Source organism: Camelus dromedarius, chromosome 12 (assembly GCF_036321535.1).
Source record: "Camelus dromedarius isolate mCamDro1 chromosome 12, mCamDro1.pat, whole genome shotgun sequence".
In the NCBI taxonomy this organism is placed as follows: domain Eukaryota; kingdom Metazoa; phylum Chordata; class Mammalia; order Artiodactyla; family Camelidae; genus Camelus; species Camelus dromedarius.
In genome coordinates, this window is record NC_087447.1 from 62,974,153 (window position 1) to 62,992,214 (window position 18,062).

At 36.7% G+C, this 18,062-nt stretch overlaps 1 protein-coding gene across 2 annotated transcripts in view; it reads right to left on the reverse strand.

Annotated features, from left to right (window-relative positions):
• Positions 1–634: 634 nt before the first annotated feature.
• SLC36A4 (solute carrier family 36 member 4) overlaps positions 635–18,062 on the reverse strand; it is a 42,275-nt gene continuing 24,847 nt past the window's right edge. For both annotated transcript variants that reach the window (XM_031460540.2, XM_031460542.2), the window contains 4 exons: positions 17,522–17,620; positions 14,288–14,457; positions 6,939–7,108; positions 635–1,210 (listed from right to left, as the gene is read on the reverse strand). In XM_031460540.2, coding sequence (XP_031316400.1) covers positions 903–1,210; positions 6,939–7,108; positions 14,288–14,457; positions 17,522–17,620 — 747 coding nt within the window. In that variant the 3' untranslated portion in view covers positions 635–902. The remainder of the gene's footprint in view (positions 1,211–6,938; positions 7,109–14,287; positions 14,458–17,521; positions 17,621–18,062) is intronic.

The following is an 18,062-nucleotide window of genomic DNA, read 5'->3' on the forward strand; positions in this document are numbered from 1 at the left end:
AAATGTAATTACATAGACTCAACACTAAGGTTAAACTGAACGTAACTTATTCTTTCTCTTGAATGTAATGGGAAAGACAAAACATCCTGGACTGCGAATCAAAAGATCAGGTTCTCTTGAGCTCAAGGCTGAGTGGTCTTGACCAAGTTACTTAACAGTCCTGGGTATCGATTTCATCAGGTAAAAAAAGAAAAAAAAAAGGAAATTGTATTGGATAACTTTTCAGGTCTCTTTCAAATTTGGTTGAAACACTAAGTCAGAATTGTGCACAGTGCCTCCTAGTTTTCATTATGAAGGTCAGCTACTATCACAGAGTAGTGCAAATGTAACACTGGTTTGGGGGATCTTCTGATGCTTACAATTATGGCTAATGAGAGTTTTCTAAATTTCCAGGGGCTAAACGTAAGTATTTGGCTCTCTAATAAAAACATAATCGACATATTTTTCCATTACACACAAAGTATACTTTGAAATTCACCGGGATGGTCAGATTTTAGTTACCTATATCTTTCTTTAATTCTCTTATTGTTGAAACCCTGTTCTCCCCTCTACTGGGTGGCAAGAGAGTAACATGGGGGTAAAAGAGAGAATCTTGGTTAAAATATTTCTCATTGAATGAAGAATAACACAAGTATTTTTACTCTTTAACTTTTTAACATTTTAATTTTTTACACTTTCAAAACTAAGCTTTTTTAAATTGCCGGTAATACTTAAAACCAAGAATCTGTTGTAGTTTATCAGCACTGGTAAAGAAGTACAATTTACTGCCAAAATATCAATCTGGTGCCAAAAGAAAACGGTTTGGTTCTATTTATAAGTATGTGGCAATGTATTCTACTAGTTCTTATTTTAATCATTTTCAGACTAGAAACAAAAGTTGAAGACTCACAGTTCTGCTACTACTATTTCAAACCAGATGTAAAGCATGTTGAATTCAAATTTAGTGAGGGATTTTGTGGAGTGCCAGCTGTCACTTTGGGAGTAGGATAAATAATTTCTTCCACAGTTACGTATGTACCTAACAAGAAACCAACAACTCCAGTGAAGGCGATAGAAATGTTTTTCAGGATCATCCATATATTGTAGTGCTCCTTAGAAAATGTAAGAATTTCCACCAAAGGCGGCAGGATCAGGGCCAGCGTGCTGCTGCTCACGGCTCCGACGAAGGAAATCACAATGTCTAAGCGAGGAATCAGAATTGCACCAGCACCTAGAAAATGCAAATGCAAATGCAAATGCAAATTTCTCTTATGTAAACATTTAATACTTTCATGAATAGTAACTGGAGATATATTCAACACACTAAAAGTAATGAATGCAAGAAGGCACTACTAAACTATTGTTTGTGGAAGAATCTGTCATGTTTTGTTCTGAGCCAAAAATGAAAACAAAGAAAGAAACCAAAACAGTTGAGTGTTATTTCTCGGACTTGGACTTATCAACAGATTTGCTTCCACCTTTTAATTTTTAACTCTGAAATTTTGGGTGAAGAAGTTTGGATAGTCTATTTCCAAAGTATTTTCATTACTCTGCACACAGCTCATTCTTTTTTTTTTTTTCTGTATGTATATGTATATGTATATGTGTGTGTGTGTGTGTGTGTATATATGTGTGTATATATATATATATATATATATATACATATTTGTATAGTCAGTTTACAATGTGTCAATTTCTGGTGTACAGTATAATGCTTCAGTCGTACATGAACATATATATATATTTGTTTTCATATTCTTCTTCACCATAAGTTATTACAAGATATTGAATATAGTTCCCTGTGCTATACAGTATGAACTTGTTGTTTATCTATTACAGCTCATTCTTCAATGCAGAAAACATGGGGTGGTATGATATAACCAAATTATTAAATAAATGAGAGAAGAGATAGCTATTCCTTACATTAGAATTCAAATTAACAAAAATAGAAGAAACAAGGGAAATAGAAAATCATTATTAGCAAACACTACAGTAATAACTACTGCAGGAAAAGTCTCTGAAGGACGCCAAAATCAGTGGGCAAAAACTGCACAAGAACAAGATACCTGCATAGCTTCAAAATATCTCCCTACAAGATACTCACTAATTATACAGGGAAAAAGAGTACCTTTACAGTGGAGACATCTGACAGACACCATCCTAACCAAGTGATCAAAGTTAACGTCACTAGTAATAAGACACATTGATACCATGATGTGATGTATTGAGAAGTGCAAAGCATCACCTATGGAATTCCTGTTAAAAATGGTTAACTTCAATCTAATCATATGAAAGCATCACACAAATCCAGATCAAAGGAAATTCTACAAAATCACTAACACTTCAAAAACGTCAAGGTAAAGAAAAACAAACAAAGGTAAGAACTGTCAAGACCGGAGGAGACCAAGAAGACAAGACAACTAAATTTAAGTGGGACCTTGGATTGGTTCCCAGATCAGAAAAAGTTTTAGTGGGAAAACTGGCAAAATCACAGTAAGGTCTACAGATTAGTTAGTAGCACTGTATCAATGTTAAGTTTCTTGGTTTTAATAATTGTATCATGGTTTGTAAACTGTGAACATTAGAGGAAATTGAATAAAGGATTTATGGTAATTCTACTTTCTCTTATAACTTTTCTAAGTTATTTCAAAATGACAAGTTAAAAAAAAAAAAGCACCATTACTGTTAACAGAGTTTCTTCCGAGCTATTGACAAGTTTTCCGTAAGTTTCAATCTGGTGCTTTTTTGATCTTTACCTTATTAAAAGGTATCAAGAGAAGGTTTGCAAAAACTGAGACTCATATTCTTTCTCCAAATTGTCCTGAAATGGTTCATTGAATGATTTCTTGAGGTTTGGAGCTGCCACCAGAAATAACAACTGAGTTTGCTCACACGCACGCAGTGACAACTGCACCACCACTGCCATCAGTGCTGACTGCATCACCCGACTCTCCATGCATGTGTTGGCTTTCCCTCACTTGTCTTCAAAAGATACTGATTTTCTCTCTTATCTTTGTTATTCCTCTCTCTTATTTCTAAGTTTACTTCCTTTTGCTTTTCTCATTTCTAGCTTCTTTTGTCTCTTACTGAACTTTCTGTGCAATATATATAATTCAATTTGTGCTCTTTGTAATTGTCTTGAGTTTGCAGACTACTGGTTTCTTTACTTCTTCATTTTTAGTTTATGGTTTTTTTTCTCCTCCCCTATTCTCTTTGTGGCTCTCAACATTTTTCAAGAGGATGTGGGATTAATTTGAAACCACCACGCTTCCTAGAACCACACATTATTGTTTACCATTTTTTATTTAAATTACTATGAAAGCTAAAACCCTAAAAATTATTTTTGAAATTATAAACCTAGCCTCACACCTATAGGACTGAAGTATAATGAATCTTCCTAAATACAATAACTGACTCTGAGGGAGCTGCAACTCTAGACAGGAAATAATTTATAAAGTGGATTCCCTATTTAAAGGATGCTTGCTACCTCCTTTTAGTTCTTCTCTCAAGGAAACTAACTGTAAGGCATAAGCCTACTTACACTAGGTGGCAGTACTGAACAGGACAACCAGACAAGCATGAGTACAGCCTTGCCATCTGAAGACGCTTTCATTTTGAAATCCATTTTTCCCCATTAGTGTTTTTCAATAATCCAGGCTGATACTAGTAAATCAAGTGGGATACTGTTGGAAAAACAATGTGGAGGAACACTATACAGTATTTTAGAATTTATTCATTCAGACTAAAACTCCATTTATCAAACACTTCTAAATCATGAAATTTATCAATTAGATAAAGTCATCCTTTAAGTGTTACATAACCAACCAGTCGATATTTGCTAGTAAAAGTGGCCTGAAATGTTTTTTGGAAATGTTATTAGTAGACAAGAAAGACGTATATACACGTTAGGCAAATCCGACACAGAAGAACTCAAAATCACAAACACAATACGTAAAAGGATGGCTTGGGATATGGAGAGTTTACTCATTACAAATGTCCACTATAGGTTTACTGGAAGTAGGCTGCCCTATGTCATTCATAGACGGTTATTTTGAACAGATGTACTGAGCACTAATTAAGCTTATTCAGTGTTTCCCAAAACTGTATTATAGAAAAAAAGAATGTATCCTTAAGGCACAAAGCTTCCTCTAATATGAAAAAAAAGAGCCAATTTAAGTCCATTTTTTTTGCATCTAAATGGTGAAAGCAGATATATCAAAGAAAAAAATAAAGTGCTTGATATTAACATCAACAACAAAACTGTGGGAAACATGCTAGCATATACATTTTAACTACACAAACAGTGAATGGTCCTCTTCATATAGCTACTTACTCTAAGACAGAGTATTAGGATAAAGAATGGTACTTTTTCTCATCTGCAGTGGCAACTAACTTAGTATTTTTTTAATGGAGGTACTGGGGATAGAACCCAAGACCTCACGCATGCTAAGGCAGGCGCTCTACCACTGAGGTATTACCCCCCGACCCCTGCGCTGGCAACTAATTTGAATGAAAGATTTTAGTGTTTTTTGTTAGTATTTTAGAAGCTACTAAAGATTTGTGCTTTATGCAGTCATTCTAAAAGGAGAAAGCATACTCTCAAAGCCAAGGACTTTTCAAATCAGAAATAGTAGAAGGATCAATGAATTGGACAATAACAGAAATAAGTAGTATTTAACGTATTTTGCTGACTCAATTTAAACATGGAATCAAAATACTGGTCTCAAGTCAAAATGTAATAGCTTTTTCTATAGATTCGCTTTGAAAATAAAAGGCATTTATTACAGTCAATGGTGGCCCCTGGCCACTTCCTATCCACTCTTCTTCCTCATCTGTGTGAATCTACTTAGCAGGTAAGTGCCTACAGGGAACACGCAGGAAGAGTCTGAGCCATCTTTTCAAGCTTCTGAGTTCCATTAAGAAGACACTGTGAAATGAGGGTTCAAATGCTCAGTGGAGACTTGGACATAACCCGTGTAACCCACGCTGATATGCCCATGACGCTGAAGACCCTTACTATGTGGAGTCAGTGCTGGGGAAGGATTATGGAACAGTGAAGATACTCAATTTTCCACGCACGCCCAGCCGAGCCTCCTCTCTCACTGCTGGTGCTGCACAGCCTGCTCTCGGAACATTACGAGGTCCTGTCAGCCCTCCACATGTTCGTCAGTAAGGAGCCTGCGCCTGAATCTTTCCCAGTGCTTTGAGGAACAGATACAGAACAGCCCTGTCATGAATACCAGTTGGCTTTTACTTCAGTTTGGAAGGATGTGCCGAAGACGTAAACAGAGCTCGGCATCCGATGCTGTGTCTCACTGAGGCAGAAAGGAGTACTGCATGGTTTGTGTTCTCTCTGTCCTACTACCCTCATATACAGTTAAGTAGCTTTAACTATCTTCAACAAAACAAAGCAGCAGCAAAGAAAAGGCTGCACTCCTCTGTGCCATGAACTCAGCTCCTGAGGAAAAGCCCTGGCTTCTGGCAATGAACTCCCGGCAGCAGATGTGCAGCATGGTCTGTCCCTCAGTGGATGGCGGCTCGGCACGGGACAAGCAGCCGCTGTGCAGGAACAGATGAAGTGATCCAAGTGCCGGACCCCTTAACACCCTCCTCAAGCTCCTTTCAGAGAGTTTCAGTAACTAGCTTTCAAAGGAGATGTACTTTCACAATAGAGCTGTCTTCCATCTATCGATAAAAGGACTTTGAAATAAGTCTTTTTATTTAGTACAGTTGTCAAAATATCAATAAAAGCAATGCATAAAAAATATTCTGAAACGTTTTAACTTAACTTTTTCCTACTGAACGTTTCATCAGTCATCAGAGTAGGGGCGCCAGTAACTTCATTTCTCAATGTGATTTGCTTTATTAGTTGACATAGTTTGTTTAAATGATTATTTTGAAAGATAAGTTTCATCTACTTTCCCCAGCTTTGCTTTTTCTTTGAACAAAATCTAATACACCCAGTTCTTTAAATGTAGGTGTAAGTCCAAGCTGCTCAAGGCAATTTTCAGAGTTGCCCGGAATTTCTAGGTCTACCATCCTCGAACCTTGAATGGGCCAAGATGGTTATTCATATCGTCCAAAGCTGTGTGTTCCCCTGAAAACCAGTAATCTCGTCCGTGGTATCATTCTAGGCAATGCCATTAGTTAGCTCAGTGCTGCAGTCGTATTTCTATTTGTGGTTATAATAGAAGTGGTGACAATAATGATGGCAACAACTTCTACCTACTTTGCTAATAATTGGAAATGTCTCATCTTCATTTCACAGTTGAGGAAAGGGGCTCAGAGATGGTACGTACCTTACCTAATGACACCAGCAAGTAGGTGGTAGGCTTGACTCTGAGCCATCAGGTCAGTGTGACTCTAAAAGTCACTCTTTTTCCGCTATACCGCACTCAAGCTCCCTCTCCACAAGTCTCCATTATTCATTCTACTTTTTGGAGGCATTTTATAATGTGAAACTTAAATAAGAGATTATATACACTCCTTCAAATAGTAAGTAAAATAAGCCACCAAAATTATTAGAGACCAAAGCAAAACAAAACCCATCCCTATAGGCAATTATGAAGAGTTAAACTGTTAAATACACAAAAGTGAGCAGACATAAAAAACCTGAGGAAAACCAGAAAACCAAAGTAAAATGTGTATCAACAACATAATAAGGGGTCTCTTACCCATCTGACATATGCATCTCTTATGCATCTAAATACACTTGTATTTCAATCATGAGTGATGTCATTTCCAGGGTAATAATCTGATTAGTTGTTTTAAGTGTGATAGGGTCCGGTTTGTGTTTTTCTTCTATAGCAGCAGAATAACAGAATTTTAAACCAAAATGGATCCTAGCTTTATGAACAAAATTGTTTTAAAAAATATAAAAAATATGTATTAAGTAACTTCATTACAAGAAATCCAACAATAAAAAAACCATTATGATCTAAATACATATTGATACTTACAAGTAATAGTAACCAAGAAGGACCTTACTGCAAATTCACAGATTTGCTTCCATTTAGCATGAAATTTGGATGTGATCACAGGGATGATTATTTCTGCTGGAACATAGAACTGAATTGAATATGTCACAAAGATGCCGAAGGAATACAGGATTTTCACCGATTGATATAACCTGTTAAAAAATTCAAAATTTAGTCATTCTTTTATTTTCAGCTTTATTGAAGTACAACTGACCAATGAAATTATAGTATATCTAAAGTGTGCAACCTGATGATTTGACATATGTATACATTATGAAAGAATTCCCACTACAGAGTTAATTAACATATCCATCACCTCGAGTATTTGCCTCTTTTGTTTGGGGAGAACACTTTGATTCTACTCTCTTAGCAAACTTCAATTATACAATATAGTATTATCAATCACAGTCACCATGTCATACATTAGATGCTCAGCCCTTATTCATTTTATAACTGAAAGTCTGTACCCTTTTACCAAACTCTTCTCTTTTCCCCCATCCACCTGCCCGTAGCAACCACTAATGTATTCTGTTTAAGTTCGACTTTTTTTTTTTTCCAGATCCCACATATAAGTGATACCATGCAGTATCTATCTTACTCTGTCTAGCTTATTTCACTCAGCATCATGCCTGCCAGGTTCATGCATGCTGCTGCCTTAATACCAATCTAGCTTCTTTTTTATTTTTAATGTTAAGCTAGACGAGAAATCCAATACAAACTTATGCCAGTATCTTACTAATTAAATGCTTGTTTTTTTTTCATTTTCTTTTTTTCCCTCTTTTATTTTTCAGAAAGAGAAAGAAAAATACCATATGATATCACTCATATGTGGAATCTAAAAAAAAAGACACTACGAACTCACCTACAAAACAGAAACAGACTCTCAGACTTAGTAAACAATCTTATGCTCGTTTATTTTTAAAAAGCCAGCTGGTCTCTACTAAATTTTTAGATGACAGATGGACGATTTGTTTTGACAAGTCTAGAAGGCTTGAATGTGGCATGTAAAGGTTTAGGATACATTGCTGGAAAGATTTCATTTAGGCTAAGCCAATGTTCTGAAGGTTAGGCTGAGTCCCATGAAGACCTAACATCTTCTCAACTTTCTTTTAAAGAACTGAGCATATTGTATGTCTCTGGTATCTCAGGAATCTATACCTGGAAGAGAAACTTCATACTGAACTCTGAGTTACAGTTCTCCTTGTGTGAAAAACCTTGGTAGCACATCATTAGTTGCAGAAGTGTCATCATTCTTAAATCCCAAAGGAGGGCATCTAAATATTTCAAAACGTTCTTCAGATTATACAGGAATTCCAACTACGTTAAAGTTATGCCAACAAGGGAAGTAACGGTGTTGGGCTGGGTTGTTGCTGCTTTGTCCAAGTGGACTTCTCTTTGGATGCCCAGTGGTTCCAAACAGAACAGCCATTTCCAGTTTTATTAATAACTTTATATTTCTACTTTACAAAAAGCCTCCTGTCAAAACTCAGCATGCATGTCTTGATAAAGGCTTTGGTAAACTTCCTTTTGTCTGGCAAGAGAAGACTTATTAAATGTTGATAACAATAGAAAATGTAGAATTGCAGGACTCTATAGAACCTATGCCCTTGGGTTAGAGAAAATAAACGTGCCATATATTTTGAAATTTTGAGTATTTTACAACAGTGAAAAGAAAAACTCAATCACCCCTGTACTCTTTAAGACATAAACTGGAGAGGAGACGATGGATTGAATGTGCTGCAGCATTAGGGGTAGTGATCAACACGTATGCCCTCTTCCAGGAGAACCATCACTGACGGCCACCATCGCCCCACTTTAGAACAGTTCTATATGCCCCCCTCAGTGGCCCATGGACAGGGAAGAGTGATTCTTTCTTAGGAAAAAATGTAATCATTTCAAAGGGACATAAAATATTACACTTTTGGTAAAGAAAGGCCTCAACACCAATTAGGATTTAAAGCTTGTTTCTTAAGTCTTAATAAAGTATTTAAGATTACAAACAGTTTTGTAAACTGTGGCCAAGCAAGAAGGAATTCAGTAAGTCTCCTCCTATAACGTGTTCATCATATGAGTGAAGGAGGAAGGGACAACGCTGAGTAGAAACAGATTTGAAAACACTACGAACAGCACAATTAAGGAAAGAAGAAACTCCGCGCAGCTGGCAACAATACAATCTTAACTTTAAAATGATCTCAAGATCTACTTCTCAGCCTCACGGTTAAAGTTTAAACACACATGGTCACACTATCAAAACGTAATGTATAACCAAAGACTCCTGCTTCACATTCTCTGGTATGTAACTGTGGAGAATTAAATGAACATTCTTATCAGTTTATTATTAGAACATTCCTTTTTTAATGACCTTTAACTTAACATGTTTAAAAAATACAGTTAATAATATATTTAAAACTACATCATTATGCATATAATTACTTCTCTATTGATACAAAACAAACTGTAAAGGTTGAGAATCTGATTATTATTAATACCATTCTGTAATATTAATTATATGTAATTACTATTCTTTGGCATTACAGAGAGTAAAAATGGGAAATAAAATGGTCTGGGTCTTGCAGAAGTCCACCATAATCACCCACCAAAGAAGAGAAATACAGAAATGAGAGTGTTTAAGAAAAATGCTGCATCTTTTAAAATCAAGTGTTCCGCTCTTACTTCTTTTCTGTTTCAAGAACTCACATTTCTATGTTTGACATCTATATTTTCAAGCACTCTAAACTATTTCCTCTACTCAACTTTTCTATGTATACTATCAGCCTTTGTTCTCATTTTGGTTTAAGTATCTATGGGAATTGTCCATGTGCACTAAGTTTTAGAAATGAAGAGTTGAAAGAATCTACCCAGTAAACTGTCTCTCAAAAGGATAAAAAACTTGCTTTAAGTGACAGGAATTTGCTTTGAGGATATATAAGAACATAAAACAAAATTTAAATAATATTTGGTCCACTTTAAAGTGCACATTAAAATGTATTTAAAAACTCAGTGCCAAAGTTCTTGAAAGTCAGAGACTATGTTTTATTCTTCTCCGTGTAACACCCCATGCACTTAGCAGGGGATAGAGACTTATTCAATATTAATTAAATTAATATTAATGATCAAAAATGGGTATGGATAGGTAATTCTTAGAAACTATAGCCAATCAATATCACAAGTAAAAATACTTCAAAAATAAAATGATTCTGGCTTGAAGAAAGTCTGTTATAAATATAGTATCTTAGTAAAACACAGAAATGTATTTTTTAAAATAATCACTTTGCAGTCAATACACAGAATCAGATTATGGGGGGAAAACAACGAAATGTTCCAGTGAACACACAGGACTTCAAAAATGGCAATGTTTCTATTCTTTTCCCCACACTGGCTAACAAATCAATACTTAACCTAAATTTAAAGATATAAATACCTTCAATTTTTTTAAAGCCAGCCTGGGAAATAAGTGGCTGACTGATTCTCTTTCTCTCAAGGTTGAACACAGAAGCTATTCTTGGAAAGAATCTAATAACCTACTTTCCCTCTTGGATCTTTCATGACATTCAAGTTAAGAATCTTGAGGGTTAAGCTCTGTCAAGAAGACAAGAAGCCTTTTTAAGAGCTAGTTAGTCTTTACCAAGGACCTCATGTCATTCTAAGTGAAAAAAAAAATAAGACAGAGTTATCTAGTATTCATCACTAGACTGAATGCTTTGAACAACCAAGCTTTTGTGCTGCGTTCACCACAATGTAAGTGTTCTGAAGAAGAGATTTTTATCTGTTCACTGCTGTATCTCTAGTGCCTGGGAACAGCACCCGGTACATAAAAGGCATACAACAAATATCTCTTAGGTGAATAAATGAATTTGATAGATGCTCTTCATTTTAAATTTAATATAATTAATAACAGTCATTCTGATGAAAAAAATGACAGAGGCAAGGGGAAAGGAAAGGCAGAGGCAGTTTGGGCCAGGATTCCTGGTTATAGCCAACTTTAATATTGGAAGGGGATCATTAAGAATGCGTGAGGGTCAGGACAAAGGAAACAGTCCAGAGTATATGAATCTCCTTTTACCAGCTTCCTTAAATTTTCTATTTCTTTATTCACTGTGCCTCCCGGTGAGTCCATTCTTGCCTAAATCTTAGGTAACAAACTCCTCAGAGTTCACGTAGCTGATCGCCTAGCTGATCAAATTGATTGAATTTTCCCTAATACTTGCTTCACAAAGAATGCCACATGTGAGACAGCAGAAGTCACCTTACTGCTTCTCAGTGTTTGTCTGTATGTAAATCTACCACCCTTGATACTTCTTAGTAGAAGTGTGCCTGCCGTTTGGGCTACTTTAGAGGAAGTGTTAGAAAATCACTGCTAAAACATCGTCTGACTCAGACTGGTGGTAACAAGTGAGATGCTTCCGTGCCTAGGATGCTATTTCACGAGCATTTACTAAGTGCCTGGTAAGTGCTGAATAATGTGCTACAGTGTGGGGATGCATCATAAACCCGGAAGGTGCAGGGTTCCTGCCTTCAAGGTGCTAATGTTCTAGCTCAGAATTGTAAATTTGCTTTATTATCATCTTTAAAATATACCCTTTACTTGAAACACTAAATGCAATGTATCAAACAACATTACTCACAACTAGTTTTAAAAGATGATGCCTCACTAAGATTGAGGGTAATAAACAATCAATAGTAACTTGGAGCCACTATAATCCATACTTGCTTTACTCTGGGGCTGCTTCTAATCACTCAGAAACACCCCTTACGAACTCTGAGACTTTCAGTCAACGTGGCATCAAAGGCCCGACATCTGCTCACAGGTAGTGACTATGACGTCCCTATGGTGACAGTCACGGGCTTCCACACTCAGCTGATCGGGAGCACTCTGCACTGTCTCTGCATCGCGAGGCCCCCTGCTTAAGCACAGCGAGGGGAGGAAAGAGCGGGCTCATACACAGCGTATCAAGACAGGAAGCTTAGCTGTAACCCCACGATTATTCTAGTTCGAAGTTCTCATTTTACAGAAGACTATCACTGTAAAAAGACAAGGATCTGCCCTCCCGTGTCCCTCAGCCATGGCTATTATTTCAACGGTACCAGCTGCAGACCATAAATAGACAGACTGGGGCCCACAAAAGGCGTATCTTCACAATGAGGAGGTGTTCCTCAACAGAAGTTCTCTAGAGAAGAGTCTCTTGACTTGCCTTTCCGTTTTGTTTTGTTCTGTTTTGCAGACTTTTGTTTCTTAGGACACCTGTACTAGGCCCTCCTCTTCTCAATAAAAAGCAGGTGTCCAGCAAGGCTTTCTTGGATAGAAATTGATAGTCCCTCTTAACCAAGGCTTGAGACTAGTTCCATTCTTACTGGAGAGCCAAAGCCATCAGGGACAAGACGGGAGGTGGGGAGGGATGCAGAGAAAGGGAAGGCTCCACCAGAGCTACGGCAGGGACAGCTGTCACCTCAGGACTGCGCTGTGAATGCCTAGAGCTCTCCCTCTGTATCCTGCCCATTTATCCTTCAGCGCGTTCTTTACTCCCCAGGGACAGGAACCCCTCACCTCCTGTGCGCACTCCCACCTCAGTCCCCGCTCCTTAAACTTTTCTTTGAATACTTTCATGAATACGAGTTGGGGAGAATTCTGAGATTGTTTTCCCACTTACATTTTATAGTTGATGTTAAAGGTACTTGTCAAATGTATTTAAAAGATTATTTTTAGGATTTAATTTAAGTATTATTTTTAAGTAGAGAAAAATACCATTCTATCTTCTAGACACTGTACACAGTATTTGAAAGAGGAACTGAACTACCATAATTTTACTTTTGATTCTCTTACATTAAGCTGTTGAAGTTTCTAGTCCATATTAAACTATTACAAAAATAGAAAAGCACATTTGAAGGAGACAAAAGTACATAATATATAATATAAAACAGGTTAATGAAATATATGCTGAGCAACCACGTATCTTGTTTATAGTCATGTCTCCAGCGTGAAATAAATGTGTAACATTGAAACATGTTTCCATCTTGAAACAGGTTTACAATTATGTCACAGCTGAAGTAAAACTATAATTAAAAAAAGGTAAAACATGTTGCATTTGTGCTGTTTGTTCATCCTGGAAACTATCTAGGCACATTCCTGCCATCATAAATGGCTCCCTACATACGTTCTCACAAGTTTTCACTCCAGTGAAGACCCAGGATCCAAATGATTCCTGAATGGCAGTCAAACGCTCATCAGCAAGCCAGTCAAAAGATTTAATAGCTAACATTTAAGGTTTCATAGACTTCTTTCCAAGCAGTTAAAGGAGCAGTGTGATGTTAATTAAATCAAAATTTATTCTTTGCTTTTATTAAAACTAAGGAGTTACTTTCCATTTCATAAATAAGGGAGCAAGTCTGCATCATAACCATTGCCAATATCTTTTTTAAATCTCCGAAGACCAATCTCTGGAAGAAGGAAAAATCCTATATATTGCTTCATTTAGCAGAATATGGTTCTAATATTAAAGAAAATATTAAGATGCACTATATTATCTTATTCATTTACAGCTGACCCCTGACCAATGCAGGGGTTGGGATGCCAACCCTGCACAGTTGAAAATTCGCACATAACTTTTGGTTCTCCCAAAACTTAACTGCTAAGCGCCTACTGTTGACTGGAAGCCTTACTGATAGCATAGATAGCCGATTACTACATATTCTGTAGGTATGTGTATTTTATACATTCATGACGTGCCTGACTTTAATTTTTTTGATATTTCTAGGCTACATAGTTTGTCTGAGGTTTTTCAAATTGTTGCAAATCCCAACATTTTCAAATATGTTTATTGAAAAAAATCCACATGTAAGTGGACCCATGCAGTTCAAACCCATGTTGTTCAAGGGTCAACTGTATAATGTGTCCTAACTGTGTGCAGACAGGACTTGGGGCACATACACCGGTAAAGCTGACCAGTAAAATAGTGAGCGCTACAAGTGATGGGCTGTACCATTGTATCCGGAGCCCAGAGTGTTGGATTTTTTGACAGCAAGGATAACTATTAAATTTTTTATTAAAGTGAGTCCATATTAAAAGAGTCTATGTTCTACTCCTAACATGCTACTCAAATCTGGAACACCCTACAATTTTTAATCTTAAAAAAAAAAATCCTACAAGAATCTGTAAAATGATAGATGATCTCTGAAGATTATGAAAAAAAATCTAGATTACACAAATAAAGAAATCACAGTAAAATGTTTAAATGTTTAAATCATAAAATCAAGAACACCCTTTTATCATGAAAGATTGGTAAATTGTATCAATAAAATATACAAACTAGGTTAACAAACTCATCTTTACCTACCATACATCTTGGGGAAGATTTAAAGTTATGCTGCCTTTGATTTCATCACGGAAACACATATATCCTAAGGTAGCCAATGTTACATACAGAGCTGTGACAATTCCCATGCCAATATTCAATGCTTGGGGGAAGCGCTTTGACTCTTTCATTTGATTTTCCAGTGGAAGGACCTAAAAAGAGAATGCAAGTAGTTTAAAACACTCTGGTACCCCATCTTATATGTAACACAAATCAACTTTTCTATAGTTGACATGCAAGTCTTTTTTCCTTTAAGATAAAACTTATAATTGTTGATGTATTTTCTAAGTGTTACATATCTCTCATACTACAGATTTTTTTAATTCTTAAAATAAAAAGATTTGAAATCAGCTCTTAGCAGGCAAACCGGTCTGTCAACTTTTTAAAATAAGCTTTTTACTTTGGAACAATTTTAGATTTACAGAAAAGTTGCAGAGATAAACAGAAGACTCCCATACACTCCTGACCAGTTTCCCCTACTGTTAACATTTTACACAACCAAAGAGCATGTGTGACCACTAAGAACCAATACTGGCGCATTGCTACTAAACTCCAGACTTTATTTGGATTTCACTCGTTTTTCCACTAATGTCCCCTTTCTGCTCCAGAGTCCCGTCCAGGAACCACATTGCATTTTGCTGTTTTGTCTCCTTAGCCTCCTCTGGTCTGTGATAAGTTTCTCAACCCTTCCTTATTGTTCATTATTGACAGTTTTGAGGGATATTGGATAGGTCTCTGGTCCTGCCTCTCTATTTGGGTTTGTCTGATGTTTTCTTCATGACCAGACTGGGATTGTAGGTTTTAGAAAAAGAAACCACAGAGGTGAACTGCCCTTCTCAACACACATGCCATCACCATGATCGATCACTGAAGTTCATTTTGATCACTTGGTTAAGGCAGTGTTTGCCAGGTTTCCCTGCCTGTAAAGTTCTTGCCCTCCCCTTGACCATGCTCTAGTCATTGGAGCAAGTCACTCCAGGGACTGGGGGGGATTAAGTTACAGCTTCTTGGGAGGTGGAGGGGGGGGATCTACATAAGTTATTTGGAAATCTGCCCTATGTACTTATTTATTTAATCATTTATTTGTATCAGTACAAATGCACGTATATTTGTTCTATACTTTAAGTATGAATCCGAAACACTGTTATTTATTTCGTTGCATGTATTGTTCTGGCTTTGGTCTTTGGGAATTCTATCAGGTTGGTTCCTGTGTCCCTCTGACATGCATCCATTCGTTTGCTTTTTGAGCACTGCTATGCTTCCTGACACTACAGGATGCTCCAGACTCATCTTGAATGTCCCTGCTTCAGCCCTACAATCAGCCACTTATCCAAACAACTACAGTTCTTTTGTTGGAGGATAGTATTTAGAAACCACTGTCTGGGTGCTGGGGGTGCTCACTGCTACTGGGTGTCACTGCTTCCAGCTCTCAAAGTGGACAGAGCTAGGAAATATACCTATGTATACTGACCTACACTGACCCATGTGTACACATGTGTCTAATTGTTTCTACATCCATCCATCTGTATCTACTGTGTGTCAATTTTGTGAGATAAATATTTTCATTATGAAAAAAAACCATTAAATTAAAAAAAAAAAGGCTAGTTGAAAAGTTCAATTTTTTAGGCAAATCTTTGGAGGTTTCGGCTATACAATTTGACCATACAGTAAAAGACACTAAGCAGTAATAATAATACTAAGTATTTACTGAGTGCTTACAATGTGCCAGGTACTTTTCTAAAAGCTTGGCACATAGCATCTCACAAAGGCCTCACAATAACCTCAGGAGATAATAACTAATGATATCTCCACTTTTCAGGTGAGTTAGTCAGGTCCAAATGGAAATTTAAAGTGATTAATAGAAAAGAGAACAGAGAATAATTGGGATGTCCCGGAGATAATCCAGACCTGACATAGGGGCTGAGGTCAAGGATGGTGCCCGTGCAGCCGGAAGAGGAGAGAGGGAAGGACACTAACATTCACAGAGGCTCCTTTTGGGTCAAGCAGCACCGTCCATGTTTTACATACAAGCTCACTTATGGAACAGACTTGGGAAAATATGAAAAGAAGACTCAACGTGTTTTAATTATGGACAGGAATGAGGAAACCAGGGACAGAGTGAAGATACCTTGATGTTTCAAGCTTCAGTGACTGAAAGTAAAAGTATCAGAGAAATGAGAAAGTGAAACTGGTTTCGGATTAAAAAAAAAAGTATGTGTCAGACTTTGGAATGTGTTGAATTTGAGATGTGAGAAGAACAACACTTAACTGGAAATGTCCAGCAGTTAACTGAGCTTACTAGTGAAAGACAGAAATGAAAGTCTACAGTTATGTCTGTAATAGGAATAAGTGGGGCTGTAAGAATTAGTGAGAATTCCATAAGGGATAATTCAGAGAGAGCAGAAACCCAAGCAAAATGGCATAAAATTGTCTTTTAGATCAATTTTGTCTGTAGTTCATGTAAATATATAACTGGCTTTGCTCCCATACCAAACCATCAGACTGTGAAATACAGGCTATGGAGTAAATAGCAATATTCTATTTTCCCCAAATCTACACAATCTAGGCTTTAAATAAACTAGAAGCACCTTGAATCGAAATATTTAAGAGCTCAGCATCCTCACGATGCTTGCATCTCTTAGTATTAGCTTTATGATAACATTATTTCTCAAATAAAATATGATATGCCCAAATCTGAAGGGAGAATTTACATTTCACTCTTTTTATGTAACAGTAACTTTGTAACAATTTCAATTCATTTCAAACCATCTAGGAAATAAAATATGATGTTTGGAATTAGTTTGAATATAACCTAGACTTGGTAAAGCAGATGGAATATAGGTAAAACAAAGTTAGCCGTAAGTTAATGATTTCTGAAGCTGGGTGCTTACACAGGAGTTTATCATACCATTCTTTGAATTTTGTATAGGTCTGAATTTTCCATAATGAAATGTTAAAAATCACCTATTCTAATGCCCTCATTTTACAAATTAAGAAAAAGAGAATTAGAGAGTTTAAGCGATACATCTATGATTAAACTCTTGGTTAGTGGGAGGAGAACGAAACTATAATTCAAGTCTATCACACCAAATTGCAAATTGTTTTCTAGGGAAAAAGATAAAAAGAAAAAACATACATTTTTAAAATGTAGCTTGACTACATAACTCCTTGTGTTGACTTAAATTTTTTTTTAAATAATAAAGACTAAATCCTTACCACTCCTATGCCTTCAAAAGCAAATACAGCAGTACCAAAAAAGAGAGGGTATTTTTTCCAACCAGCCACTATAGGAAGGTTGTGAGGATCTGGCATATTCTGGAGAAAGAAAAAAAAAAAAAAAAACCAAGATAAGTTACAGGTTTTAATTTATTTTAAGAATTTAAAACGAAAGAGCAAAATCATACACTTCTGAGCTTCACAGCGGCAAAAGTGTATTACAAATGTGAATAGTTCTCTCAATAAACACTTTAAGTGTCCTGTGTTAAATGTAGCCAAGCTGTTAGGATTTCACTGCCGGAAGCAATTGTTTCCCTCAAGCCCACACATTCCATCTGAGCTAAATGCTCCGATTACCTGTTTCCACCTGCAAGTCCCAGGCTGCTCTCACTGGGACTGGCTCCTGCCACAACAGGAAACACATAAGCATGTTCAACACCTGAGCCGAGAGCCACAGTGCCCGTTATCAACCACTGCTGACAGTGCCCAGGGAAATCCACTCTCCACTCTGTTCCCACTGCTCGTTCGGTCTCTAAGATTT